General features: G+C 40.5%; 2 protein-coding genes across 5 annotated transcripts in view; one reads left to right on the forward strand and one right to left on the reverse strand.

Annotated features, from left to right (window-relative positions):
• Positions 1–4,420, forward strand: part of INVS (inversin) — a 146,981-nt gene extending 142,561 nt beyond the window's left edge. Inside the window, exons 15-18 of one of the 2 annotated variants that reach the window (XR_014293943.1) lie at positions 190–419; positions 1,188–1,259; positions 3,793–3,915; positions 4,248–4,327. Coding sequence is in view for 1 of the 2 variants with exons in the window: in XM_082619619.1 (XP_082475745.1) it covers positions 190–419; positions 1,188–1,259; positions 4,248–4,396 (451 nt within the window). In the remaining variant the exon portion in view is untranslated. Of the gene's footprint in view, positions 1–189; positions 420–1,187; positions 1,260–3,792; positions 3,916–4,247 lie in introns of both variants that reach the window. The other variant, XM_082619619.1, reaches the window with a different exon arrangement.
• A 1,603-nt stretch (positions 4,421–6,023) lies between these two features.
• The window catches only part of TEX10 (testis expressed 10), a 63,868-nt gene continuing 55,389 nt past the window's right edge, over positions 6,024–14,502 (reverse strand). For all 3 annotated transcript variants that reach the window (XM_082619690.1, XM_082619689.1, XM_082619691.1), the window contains 3 exons: positions 12,711–12,892; positions 7,661–7,871; positions 6,024–6,158 (listed from right to left, as the gene is read on the reverse strand). In XM_082619690.1, the coding sequence (XP_082475816.1) occupies positions 6,045–6,158; positions 7,661–7,871; positions 12,711–12,892 (507 nt within the window). In that variant the 3' untranslated portion in view covers positions 6,024–6,044. The remainder of the gene's footprint in view (positions 6,159–7,660; positions 7,872–12,710; positions 12,893–14,502) is intronic.

Below are 14,502 nucleotides of genomic sequence, written 5' to 3' on the forward strand. Positions count from 1 at the left end.
AGGAAGTACTGATGGACAAAGACAGAATTCAATATTCAACATACTGCCACTGAAATTAGGAATGGGAGCTTGACTGAATCTCCTAAGAGTTCATCAACTACTATTCCTATAGCTTCTAGGAACTTTAAGGAACATTGGTTTTCTCAGTATTATGATCTTAAAGTCTCTCCCCTCCTCTGACCCCACCAGCTACCAGCTCAGGAAGCACCTGTCCCACCTTCTGCACATAAAGCAGCTTGGAACCAGAGATATGGACAGATGGAACCGAGAGTACATGGCTTTGATCCTCCAGGTTTGGAGGAAGGAACTGGAACTGAAACCCCCAAAGACCATGGCAGTAAGCAGGACCACCAAGAGTCCACCCAAGGGCAGCTCAGGCACCAAGCCCACCAGGCACTCAGTGCTCAGGCAGATCTACGGTAACTGTCCTTCTGGGTACTTTGTAGTTTACAACAAGCACCCCCAAGAGTGTGTCACATCAGAATTTGAAAACAGGATTTAATTACATTGGGCAAACCTCCATTCAGGTAGGAACTTTATTAAACTTACAGGCACCAACAGAATTCTCATCATAATTGGTGCCTCCCTTCCAGCAATTCTGGGTCAGAATTGGTTTCATGAGGTATTCTGGTATCTCAACCGAGAAAGCCTTACAGACAAGAGATTGTCTGCTGGGCTTCACGACTGAAAGCCTCACCACAGCAACCGCTCTAGGCTGCTGCCTGTTTTCCCTAAAATTCTCCATTTAGAGGACTCTAGGCCCAGGCAGACCCGGCCTGCCTCACACTGACCTTCCCTATGCTTAGATAGTACAGAGTTGCCTATCTGTGGGAATACCCCAGATCCAAGCCCTACAAGTACATACTTGTCTAGCAGATGAACTGTTGCATACTGAAACACTTTCAGCTCTGCAAAGTGCCCACCCAAATAAACTCAGAGAACAGGACTGGCTAGCTCCCCAGTGGAAAAAAAGTTGTCAGGGCACCCTTACAAACAGATCTGTGGCCCTGGCAGCAAAATCTGCAGACTTGACCCGGGCAGGCCTATGCAGTTTTTCCACACCATACCTAATCTATCTTGGCAGACACCTGCAAGCTCAAGCCTTCACCTCAATAAAGAATTCAGAACTTGATCAGGCCACAGTTGTCACTGGTCAGAAATAGATGATCATTGTTGGTTGATTTCAGGTTCTCAAGAAGGAAAAGTACATCAGCCCACGAGATCTTCAAAAGCCCATTCTGTGCTGGGTCTCAACTCAGGTAAGGCAGCCACTGCATGGGCAAAGCAGACTGGGGAGACCATGTGGGGAAACAGTTCTCTTTTTTTGTTTCATCCTCAAAGGTGGAAGACATTAGAACAGACTGCCAGGGGTTCCAATAGTCATTTGATTTCAGAATTACATGTGCTCTTCATCCCCCTTTCATGGAATTACCACTATAATAAACATCTCTTCTCCAGAAGAGGCAAGTTATTTTTGCAACCAAAAGCTTAATAACATTACCTCCAGCAGAAACAATAAATGGCACCTATTATTGATCACTTTTACATACTTGTTCACATACAGTAGGGGGAAACACAAATACTGTCATTCTTCAAAGTAATACCTTGGGAGTTCTTGCTCCGTTTTGGTTTCACATTAAGATCCTCCATCTCCTTCCCAAAGATGGAAAGAAGTCCCTTGACCACAGATTCTGACTTTTGCCTTTTAGGGCCCCCTAAGGTGGCATTTACTATTTTAATATTTAACAGCATGTCTAGCTCAGGCTCAACTGTGCACACTTCCACTCATACAGGAGCAGCTCAGGGAACTTTCTTTTTAGCCACAAGACAAGACTGTTTTACTCAGGGCCCCTTCATTCATGCCAGAATTAAATTTGGGTGATAAGTTCAGTGCTGTCAGCAGTTAATGCCAGGTCCAGTGTTTCTCATGGATGGCTATGGCAACACACTCCCCCCAGTCCCTGATCCACAGTCATCCTGCAGGAACAGAGAGCACAGCTGGGAAGGTGAACAATGACTGTCAGCGTGAACTTTAACATTCATTTATTTTTGATGGGGGGAAAACCAAGAGGTGGGGGGACAGTAATTACTGCCAAAGCTTTAATAAGAGTTGGGCAACTCATGTAATATAGACAGGCTGATCAGGGGCAATTAGAGACTTTCAAAGGAATCAGGCCCATTGTTCTAGGTTTAAAACAAAACAAAACAAAAAACCTCTAGTTACACTTCAGTGAATTAGAGAATAGTTTCAAAAACACACTGTCAGATAAAACTACTTAAGAAGTAGCATTTAGATAATCAGATATTAAAATGAGATAATCAGAGCATTTTTTACTTTGTCTCAAAAGTCCAGGACTATCAAATCTTTAAAAATGAAGGTGATTAGTGGCATAAAGGTTTTTAGTTAAAGGACTCACAGTTAAAGGACAGAATAAATAAAAGAAATAATGGTTTCTTAGGATGTCATATAAACTATCAGCTTGTTTGTCCTACACTGGCTTGAAAACAGATGAGGACCAAAGAGAATCTTTTCCTAAACCTAAGCTTGGGGGACAAAGGTTTTATGAGGCCCACCTACCCACATTAACCATTAACCTGTGAATAAGGCTGATGACAGTCACCAGAGCTCCTAGCTAGTTAGCTGCAGCCTGTGTTTTATACAGAATACAGTCTATAAATTTCCATGAAATGGGCATGACTTGGACATACACATAAGTAAGTTTCTGCAATGTAGAATCACAGATGGCAAATGGAACCAAGAAGGACAAACCATTCATTTTAGTCTTTACCTTGAATAGAAATTTTTGCTTTGAGAATTCCATGAGGTTAAGGATCTTTGGATTTTGCTCACTGTTCTACTTAGCTTTAGTACATTGTTTGGCACATTGTAGGTGCTCAAATATTTGAGTGAAGATTGTGGCTCCTAACCCCTTCAATTCGGGGAGAGACTTTAGCAGTGCCTTTACCTCTTAAAACAAGGAGCAGAAAGTGAGCTGGTTAGAGCAAAGTAACAAACTCCTTGGACTATTTCTCTACCTGCATCCAGGAGGCAAACATTCACATTCTCCTCAGTCTTCTATACCCACCTGCAAACCACCCACACCCACAGAGAACAGCAGCACAGTCATTCATGATCAGAGAGCATATATATATATCAGTGTCCTAAATCTGGGGGCCCTCTTGTTAAAAATAAAAGAATTTCCTCTAAAAAAAATTCCATTCCAATGAATGGAATAACCATGGCTTAAGTGATTACTAAAAATGGTAACCCCTGTATGAGCGCAGAATATTCCTGCCCACCTACAGAGGGGTATGCAGATGACAACTCAAGACTTGATACAACAAAGGCAGCCACAAACACACCAGAGTTCCGAAACAGTTCACTTTAACTTTATTGAAGTAACAGTAATAAAACCAGATGAGAGAAAGACATATTTTTGTAACTTTTTAAAAACTACTCACCTTTCACGTTTGCTTCTTTGCTCCACTTAGGAGCAACATCCATCAGTACGGCCTCAGCAAGTTCTCTTAACTGGTCGGGGGCTCAGTAACCTCATTTGTTAAGTGAGAGGGTTGAGCACACCACTAAAGTTTTCCAACTGTAGCATCCTGTAACTCTGTGATTTTAAAGTCATAAAAAGGCCTAAAAAAAAAATCCACTTCGTTTGATATGCCTATTATTCTATCACCTGAATAGTTTTCAGAGGAACCTATTTTCTAGAATGGACTATAGCCAAGTATGTGGCACAGGGGAAAGTTAAATGATAGATATATGTTTGTGTTATGTTACAGAGATGCACAGAGAAAGCAGTATCATACCAGTTATTCCAGGCAGACTGAAGACCTAAGTTCCAGTCCTACCTCCTCAAGCAGCTGCCCCCTCATAGTCAAGGTTATTCCTTAAAGAGATGTCAGGTATCTTTGAGAGGATGGAAAATGGAGGGCTGACGTCCTCCTGTCTCTACAATAAACTAGCCATCACCTTATTCAGCCCCATGGATAATCCAAACCTAAACCCTTCTTCCTCCCCACCAATCAACTCTGCCCTTTAGCATTAAAATTAATAATCTGAATATCGGGGACTTCCCTGGCGGTCCAGTGGTTAAGACTCCACACTCCCAATGCAGGGGGCGCAGGTTCGATCCCTGGTCGGGGAACTAAATCCTGCATGCTGCACGGCACAGCCAAAAATAATAATAATAGTAGCAATAATAATAATCTGAATATCTGGTATTTGTTTTTAACAGTGAGCAACTTGCAGTGTATACACCTCCTTGAGAACAGTGGAAGATCAAAGAATTTTTCTTATAACCTGCAATCAGCTAACCCATCAAGAAACAAAACAAAGCTTCGACTGCCTATGGAGGAAGACTGTGCCCGGAGGGGGCGGTTCTAACAGCTAGTGCAGAATTCTCTGATTAGCTTTTACACTTTGGGAAAACTTTAATATCCATGCCTGAAGGCTTATTAGCCTGAAAATGTGGTAACAACCGAAAGAAATGTGTTTTCTTTCTCCTCTTACACAGCACTGTTTTGTAAATTCTTAGCCAGTGCTGAAAGGACCAGGGTAGACTATACCTGTGCAAAACTGCCCGTGTGCCTACACGTCCATGAGGACGACTGGAAAAGAGTATTTCTAATAACAGTTAAGTCTAAGTAAAACTAAGGAAGTGAGCACTAAAGACGCTGCTGGGTTGGGATTTCTCCTCAACTGGTGCAAGCCTGGTTTGTTGGCTCCAGTGAAGAACCTAAATGAGATGGGGAAGAGCCTGTCCCACAGCAGATGCCTTCAGTTCACTACTTTTCTGGAATCTAATGCAATGGACTTCATTACAGACACCACATCCTGTTATTCCAACATCATCAGTTTTAACTTTTAGACCAGAGTCAGGACCCAGTGTTTCGCTGTTAGACACTGTAAGACTGTAACAGGTATACTGTTGGTGGCTTACATTTTACAGTTCCCGTGTCAGCCTCTGAAGGCCACAGGCTGCTGCCACATCCTGTGAATGGCGTTCCTTCTGCTGAGGGAGGTATCACAGCACCAAGGCCTCGGTCGGGAAGGTCTACAGACCAGACATTCACGCACGGGGTGCCAATTCAGGCCTTAACCTTCCACTTGTATTTTCTGCTTGACCTGCAGAAGTGAGCAACCTTGTCAAAATGCTGTTCCTTTGGCATGGGAAACTGCTAACTATGCATTCTAGCTTTCTAAGAACACATGGTTTAAATAAAATCCAGTGATTGTGGGCTTTTTCACATTTTTTAAGGGCAAAGCTACTAGGAATGTAGACAGGCAGAAACAATGGCATATTAGGCTCACAGATATTTCTAGAACTGCTTTTTGCATTTTAAGATTACTGCCACCCCTGTCCTGACAGTAAGAGACTGGAAGCAATGAAGTGTTATTTAATTACCTGGATTGTTTACAGTTGGCTAACGAAATTACTTCATTTTTATGAAAATGATTATAACATAAATTAAGAACTCTTATAATGGATCACTAGTAGAAAACCATTTTGTAAGAGTTACCCAGCTCAGACCAAGGACCATTTAGGTACAGGAAAATCCACAACAGATGGGAGCACTGTTCTGAAACCCTGCTAGAAATCCTCTGGAAACACAACTCCAGAGTGAGAAGCAACCACTCCCAAACAAAACCAAACCAAAAACTAGTTTAGTTTGTTGCTGTCTGAATGAACTGGGGCTGAGAACAAAAAGAATGAAGTTTGCCTAGATGGGACCACAAAGACTCAGCTTATTTCTTACTATACAATAGAAGGTACCATATTATTGCTCTGTATTTTATATATACTTAGCTATGAAATACAGAATACCTGTAACCACATATCACATGCTAGTCCAGGAAGCCAGCCTATGCATCAGTGGGAACTCCCAAGCATTATTTTCCTATTTCAGTGCAAAGGAAGGTTCATAAACAACTTCTTTAAAAGTTCAGCTTTAATGACAAACATTTGTTACATCAGTCTCTTCAAAATTAGATGTGAATAAACAATTTCAAACAGAGGTGCCACAGAGCCTTTTCAATACACTGTGCTCAACATGCTGGGTCCCTGGGGATGCCCAGTAATGTACACATTGAAGCAATAATGTAAGTCTGTGAGCCACTGCTCCTGAACACCTCCACTCTTCAATGTCTGCAGAGAAAAACAAGAGTAATGTGAGAGCTGTACTAAAACTGCTTCCTGATGTTTTTTTCCCACACACAAACAAGATCTCAAACAGTCCTTGCGATAGTATCCTCATCTATAAATTATCACATGAAATCTCACTGAAAAAAGGAACCTATCAATCAGGTATTATTACCACAGGTAGTTAAAATTCCTAGTTTCATCCTCAAGTATTAAGTGCTACCAGTTTCCTGTTGGGTCCCTTCCCTCCCACATTTGCTGAAGTTTCCCCATTACCCACCCCTACACTCTGTACTTCTGCCCCTTCGCATTGTAGGATCTCATAACATTAACTGAGAATAATGATTCAACAGGTCTCAGTTTGTCATTCTTTTTTTTTTTTTTTTTTTTTTTTTTTGCGGTATGCGGGCCTCTCACTGTTGTGGCCTCTCCCGTTGCGGAGCACAGGCTCCGGATGCGCAGGCTCAGCGGCCATGGCTCACGGGCCCAGCCGCTCCGCGGCATATGGGATCCTCCCGGACCGGGGCACGAACCCGTATCCCCTGCATCAGCAGGCGGACTCTCAACCACTGCGCCACCAGGGAGGCCCTCAGTTTGTCATTCTTGTAGAGATTGGCTGATTCTCCAACCTCGGAATAATCCAAGTTCTTAACTTTTCTTCCCTTCTGTTTCTGAATTCTGCATCCTCTTCCATTACTGAGAAAATCCAGAATACATCTTGTGTTGTATGTAGGTATAAGCTCTATTACTCTGAAGTATTATTACATATACCAATTAATAACCCCCTCCAATCAAAGGCCTATACAAAAAACCTCACTTTAACTCTCCCAAACCAAAAACACCAAAGGAATCCTTAATAAACATAACTGCCCGCCCCAGGTGAACACACAGAACCAACCATTAGACAAAGCTGAAGCCAGCAACTTCCAACTTCTTCCCGCCTCTCCAGTGAACTAAGTGACTAGAAATGGGCCTTATTTTATTCCTGCTAAGTTTCCTTAATGACAGCTAACATTTGTTGGGTGCTTAGTAACTATCAGTTACAGTATAAACCTTACTTGGATGATCTCATTTAATGGTCAACAAAACCCAACAATGTTGCTATTATTCCCATTTCTACAGCTAGGAAAACAAAGCTCAGATAGGTTTTAAAAAAAAAAAAAAACACACACACACAACTTGCCAAATTATCACAGTTAAGCAATAGAATCTGTATCACAAAACAGGTAGCAGTGACTCTTATGCCTGTACTTTTTCCAACTAAGCTGCCTGCCACCTTAATTCAGTTTGAATATTTTAAGGTTTTTAGTACTGATTCTGCAGTCAAAGTCACCCCCCTGGTTAAGTGACAGTCAGTTACTAGACGGCAGGGGAAGCCCTAAGAAATCACCACACTGGGCTTAATTCCAGGAGTCCGTCAACGCACAGAAACCCTGGCCTCCCAAGAGCACCTCCATGCCCATGAATCTAGTATGAACAGTACAAAGCCCTTGTTCCATGCTTCTTACTGTGATATTCTTGATGATCTGCTGCACCAAGATGGCATTGGTCAACATGTGAGTCCTGAGGGGTGCGTGCTGCAGCAGCAGGCGAAGCAGCTGGCCCACAACAGGCAGCTCCTCAGGTCCAGCTCTGCTCACCCGCAGGCTCTGCAGCATCAACCTGAGCACTCGAGGCAGGAGTGCCAGGATGGAGACACAGACGCCCCACAGCTTGTCCCTACAAAACAAATGAGTCAGTGAACCAACGCATACAGGAAAAGTGCCCCTTCCATACTTCCCAAGACTGAAAATGACCTTTTAAGAAACACGGTGTTTTCTGATAGAACCCCAGAAACCAAAACTAATAAGAACTGGGTTTCATCAGAGCTAAAAAAGCAAATGCAGTAAAGAATCAGCTGCTTTCCCCTATTTTACAGGTTTCAGGAAGCCTAGCAACCAGCGTTTCCCTGGGTTTAACAAGACATTCTTGAAGCCCTAGTGATCATATTTAACACAGAATTCACCAAAGAATGGTCTATACATGCGTACTATTCTCTACCAGTGGACATTATTCAACTGTCTATTACACAACACCAAATGTCAAAAGAGAATGTCCCAATGGCAAAAAGGGAAGAAAAGAACTTCATGAAACTCTAAGCCTCTGACCTGGATTATGAGTCTCTTCAATGTGTTAGAACAGGGCAGCTTTCCAGAGAAAGATGTGCTCACAAGGAACCAAAGGGATTTGAGAAAACAGCCAGTAAGGGAACTATTACAGGCCAGAGATGGTAAATAAATACAAATTTCAGTGAGCGTCTTTCTTTTGGTATCTTTACAGAACAGGAACAAAATGTTTTATGATAGAGGTAAGTGGCCTAACCACATTCTAGAAGTGTGTCAATTAAATGGAGCAATATCCTTTTGGAGAAAAAGTTCACTGGCTGCTAAAGGCTCTGACCTTAGCCTGTTACAATTTCTCTACCAAGAGTGCATAATCCTCCCAGTCCCAAGTCTTTCTAAGAAAGCCTACCTCCAGACCTTTCACCATTTGACCCCCTTCCCAACTCCACATACAGCAATTGCATCAAAGGAAGATACCAAATCCATTAAGCCAAACAGATCCTCTTACTTGAAGAGACTTTATTCAGCCTGTGGACTCATGCACAGCCAGGTTAGGACAGCCATGTGCAAGGAGAAAAGAGAAAGCCAGACTGTAGACACAGCTAATGATGAGGCAAAGGCACAGAGATTAAAGACTACAAAATTTAGAAGAAAAAGAAAAGAATAGAGGAAGCTGCTTTGGTTCCTGCTGGGTTTCAAATTCCTACCTCCACAATTCCTTTTTAATAAGTTACTACTGTACTGATCCAATATATTCACTCTCTACTTAAACTTCAGTGGATTTCAAATAACTGTGGATCAAAACTGCTAAAAGAGCTTATGGATTCTACATTATACCAAGTACAAGTATACTGAATGGATGAGTAAAGTTCAGAATTCCACCTTCACACACAATTAAAACTGTCAGGCCAAAAAGAAGAGAGACCTGGGTACCAGGAACGATGTAAGCAATACCATTTGAGGAGCCATTCTCAGGGTTTTCTAAGAGTTGTCATGCACAGAAATAACAGTACCAACTCCATATAAATCGTTATGAAGTTGAGATTTTAGGTCAACATAAAGCAATGGTTCTAAACCACTCTAAAGGAACTGATGAAAGTCCAATATTTCACAGATAATTTTCAGGAGTTCCACTAACTCTGCAAACTTCTGATGTATTCTGGTCAGATAATACCAACCAACACCCCCCCCCACTCCCCAAACACAGGAAAATACAGATAATATACTTTAAAAAACAAAACAAAAATACAGCCAAGCTCAAAAGCCAGAATGGGTGATATCTCTAGGTGCCAGAAGCTATGACAGAACTCATGAAGATACACAGGAGCACAGACCTGGATATGGGATGTGGGGGCTGGGTATTCAACAGCCAGCAAACAATGTTGGAAGCTGAGGCTTCAGCCTCAGGTATGGAAAGCAGGGAGCTAGAACTGGGCTCCCTGCATAGAGCTGGAAGCCAGGAAAATGCAAATGTGAACCTGCCCCATAGGGAGGTCTCCACAACCTCCACAAACTCACAAAAGATGCATTCAGAGAAAGTTATACAATCCAAAACATGAGCTTGTTTGTTCAACCCCACTAGAGACAACCTCCAGAGCCCCACCTGCTCCCCAAAATAAGAGAATTCCCACACCAGAGAGAAACAGAGCAAACAGAACAAACGGACAAGACCTTTAATACCAATAAAGCAAGAATGACAAAGAGCCAAGTAAAAACTCAAAATAGATGAAAGAGAAAACAATAGCTGATACAATAAAAACTCAACAGAAGGATTAAACAAAAGAATTAGCAAAGCGGAAGATGTTAAGAGAGGCCAGAATGAGGAACTCCCTATGTTTAAAAGGGGTTTTTAGGAGAGAACAGAAACAGTGGGGAAGATAACAAATAAAAACACAGCTGAAGAAAAAACACTAAGTCTTCAGATTAAAGGAGTACACTAAGTCTCAAGCAGGATAAATAACAACAAACCTACACTAGGATACACCCTGATTTGCAATGCAACAAAGAGAAAACAGTGAAACCACAGAAAAGAATAGATTACTAACCTAGGGGCAGGACGTTAATAAAGACGCAGACCTACTAGAGAATGGACTTGAGGACACGAGGAGGGGAAAGGGTAAGCTGTGACAAAGTGAGAGAGTGGCATGGACATATATACACTACCAAACGTAAAATAGATAGCTAGTTGGAAGCAGCCGCATAGCACAGGGAGATCAGCTTGGTGCTTTGTGACCACCTAGAGGGGTGGGATAGGGAAGGTGGGAGGGAGGGAGACGCAAGAGGTAAGAGACATGGGGATATATGTACACATATAGCTGATTCACTTTGTTATAAAGCAGAAACTAACACACCATTGTAAAGCAATTATACTCCAATAAAGATGTCAAAAAAAAAGAATAGATTACTACCTACAAACCAAAAGGGCTCAGTTGAACAGCAGATCTTTCATTACTAACAATGAATCCAGAAGACAACAGAATAGTTTCTTCAAAGTACAGTGGCCACAGTCTGAATACCTCAAATTGGTCAAGCCCGATTTTTTGGTCAGCACTTGTGAAATCAAAAGCTCCCAGTAGTTTGACTGGCACTCTCATTATTTGTAATCTCACAAACACCTTCTCTAGGAGGGTAGGAGCAGCCCAAAAGGGAAACTTCAGTACCTAAGACTTTGACTGCCAACACTTCTTTGTGACTAATGTCATCCTGAGAGATGCATATCAAACTCAATACACAGTATAAAATACTTTTAAAAACAGAATTTTACAGAGGCAAAATGTATTAAGTACAGTGAATTTTGTTCAGTCCAACCATATAAAATCAAAGCAGGATGTTTTTCTATAAGAAACTAAAAAAGATCTTTGAAACTTCTTATCAGAGTATATCACAAATGGGCTATATTTCAAGTGACAGGAAATGACAAACAGCAATATACATATTTCATAAATAAGGATGCTCATTATAAAATTTTTAGAACCCTGAGAAGTTTCTTGCTATTTACGAAGCCTTTTCTTGAACTATCAGGCCCAAAAGTTTGATGATGGTAAGAAAAGTACCATCAAATCTATGCTTGTTTATGTGTAAATTTTACAGGATATCAACAGTGAAATGTACAAAGTTTTAAATACACACACTTAATGGAAAAAATCCAAATGTCTGTTGACAGTAAAATGGATAAGTTATAGTACATTCATATAACAGAATATTACAGAGCAGGGGTACTAGACCACAGCCAATCCAGCTCACAGCCTGTATTTGTAAACAGAATTTTATTGGAACACAGCTACACCCATTCATTTATGTATCATCTAATGCTGCTTTCACATGACCAGGGCAGTGCTGAGTAGTTCTGACAAGAGACTTTATGGTTTGAAAAACCTAAAATATTCACTGACTCCTTACAGAAAGAAGTTTGCTGACTCCTGGTATAGAGAAACAAAAATGAATGAAATACATCTTCAACATGAGTACTCTCACAAATGATGATGAAAATCAAGTTACAAAAAATACATATAGTATGATTCCTTTTATATCAAATTCTTAAAATATGCAAAACAAAAATGAAACTGCTTATAAATGCACATAAAATTTTTAAATAAAAAGGTAAGGAAGTGACTAACACAGAAGTGATCTCTGGGGATGTAGAAGAGAAATGTAACTGTGGAGGGTACATGGAGAAAGTGTGCTGACGATGTTCTATTTCTGAACCGGGAGGTTGGTTAAACAGGTGTTCAGTTTGTACTCTTTAAACTATTTAAATGTTTTATACAATCATATGTATATTTTGGTGACATTTAAAAGCTCAAAAAAGAAAGGCAAATGTCAAAATGTGATAGAATGATTTTTATTTTCTTATATTTGCTCATCTGTTTGATTTTTTAAAAACCTTCTGCAATGAATTATTAACAGCATACCAATGAGAACATAAGCATGAGAACACTCTTTGAAAATTAAAGTGAAATCTTCTGTACTATCCTAGAAGCTTTAGTCTAAAAATTATATAGGAGCAAAAGTACTAATTAAAAACACTAGCATCTTAGAACAATTTCCTTAAACCCAAGAATTTAAAAATCCATGCTGGCTAGTTCTAATGAAGCCCAAAACAAAATACAAAGGCTTGTATTAATAGTAAACCCATCCTTCTAAAAGTAGAATTTTTTTTCTTGCCAGATCTATAGCAAAGTTAATAAGGAAAGCTCTCAGGAAACTTTCTAATGCCATCTAACTTTTCAAATTTGTAGCTTAAAGGAAAAAAAAACAAACTAAGACTGCTCACCATCACAAAGGGGATTCATAAAAGAACAAAGAAAAAGCTAGCTAGGTTTATACAAACTCTAAAAGAGAATTAGATTTTGGAAATATCTCTTACAGATTGAATGACTGACCGACTGCCTGACTGATTGAGGGGAGGTGAACAAGTAGGAAAAAAATTAAAGTTTAAGAATACAAAAACTGTTACCTCTTTCTTAGATGTTCTGCTTCTCCCTTCTCTAAAGTGAGCAGAAAATAAAGAAGACTGTAGCAACAAGAAGCCAGAAATGGCAGCAGCGTCTCACTAAGTACACACGTATGATCCAGGAGCTTACAGATAACACCCAAAACACAGCCCACCGTGCTGTCAGGAATTACAGTCAACCCAACCTAGGCAGAGAAAAATGAGATTAATGACCTCTTCACAACAGCCCCTCTCCCCAGAATAAAACCAAACACCATTATCTGGAGAGTTAACCTTCCATCACTACTGGTGGAAACTTGTATATACATAATACATGCCATGCCACCAACCACACCTTAAGATCCTGTTTTACTTTGAGAATTTAGTGGCTACGTTAAATGACTTTGAAAATACGCAAACTCAAGAAATACTATTAACCCAATCCACTGCCTCCCCTTCATGACAAAGTCTCCTAAAATTTTCTAGATGTTACAATTTCTACTGATGGACAGAAACACTATTATTTAAAAGGATTATTTCATACATCCAAAGAAGATCTTGATACCAGCAATCACATTTACATGATCTTCAGATTATTCAGACTGGAAAACTCTAATATCTGGCACCACCCCCACCCCAGGTAATTAAATGTACAAACCAGTTCCTTTTACAATTATCCTTCCCCTGCCCTTTGATTTAACCAGTCACTCAGACATAACTAAGGAAAATACCTATACTGGAGTAAGATAATACTATACTTAACACTTGACTGCTTCACTGTCCCAAAACCCATATAAGGGACATCATGGTATGCTAACTCACCTGGACTCTACTGTATAGTTGTCATTAAGGTGGACTCTAACTTGTAACTGCATGTATACATGGTTTAAATCTCCTGCAAACTACTGCTGAGTTATCATAAACTCTGCAGGTTCTGAGGTCTTAACCTTTACCCAGGCTGTCTGAAAAGAGTGGCCAGATCAACACTGGAATGTTTATCTTTTACTAGAATAGTGAATGTAGTCAAAGGGCATAAATTTCTGGAGTGGAAGTAAAAAAAAAAAAAAGAAAAAAGATGGGGATCTTTGGAGACACAGTGTATAAGGATTAGAAGTTTGATAGCAGGGAGAAAAGAGAGTACTGAGGATTCAAAGCAGTAGTCTTCCAACTCGAGGGAAGTAAAGAAAAGGTGGTGTAGATATGCCTATAAAATTATCCAAACAAGTGAGAATCCCTGGAAGATAAAGTTTTGGAGTCTCCCCTTGCACTGTAACACATCATTATACTAAAAAGCCAAAGGGCAAAGTGTAAATGTTGGAGGAAGTTAAAAGCAAAACCCAGGCATACCTAATGAGAATTTAATGCCATTGGGAACGAGAGACACCCACTGGCCAAAAGACAAGTCAGTTTCATGGCTAAGCTCACTGCTTCCAGTGACCAGGCCTTGAGCCTGTGAGGTGACATCCCTACTTTACACCCCAAACCTTCTGGGTGGAAACTGAACCCCAGTATGGATGCTAGATTCCCAACACAATGACACCTGGCACATGTTAATTAAAGCATTTTAAGTCAGAAGGACCTGAGGTATAAGAGGTCTTTCATTGCTCAGATGTAAAAAGTAAGGTCCTGGCAAAAGAGGAGATTTTCCCAAGGTCACAGAATTAATTAGTAACAGCCAGGAAAAACACCCAAGATTTCTCAGTTCTCACCACAGCATCATGAAATTATTAAGCTTAGACTTCTGGACACTCACGCTCTCCTTGGTTATGGCAAACTCAATCTTAACCAAATCTCTATGCTTTTGTGTAACAGAAAA

This window comes from Mesoplodon mirus (assembly GCF_964341445.2).
Source record: "Mesoplodon mirus genome assembly, chromosome: 1".
NCBI lineage: Eukaryota > Metazoa > Chordata > Mammalia > Artiodactyla > Ziphiidae > Mesoplodon > Mesoplodon mirus.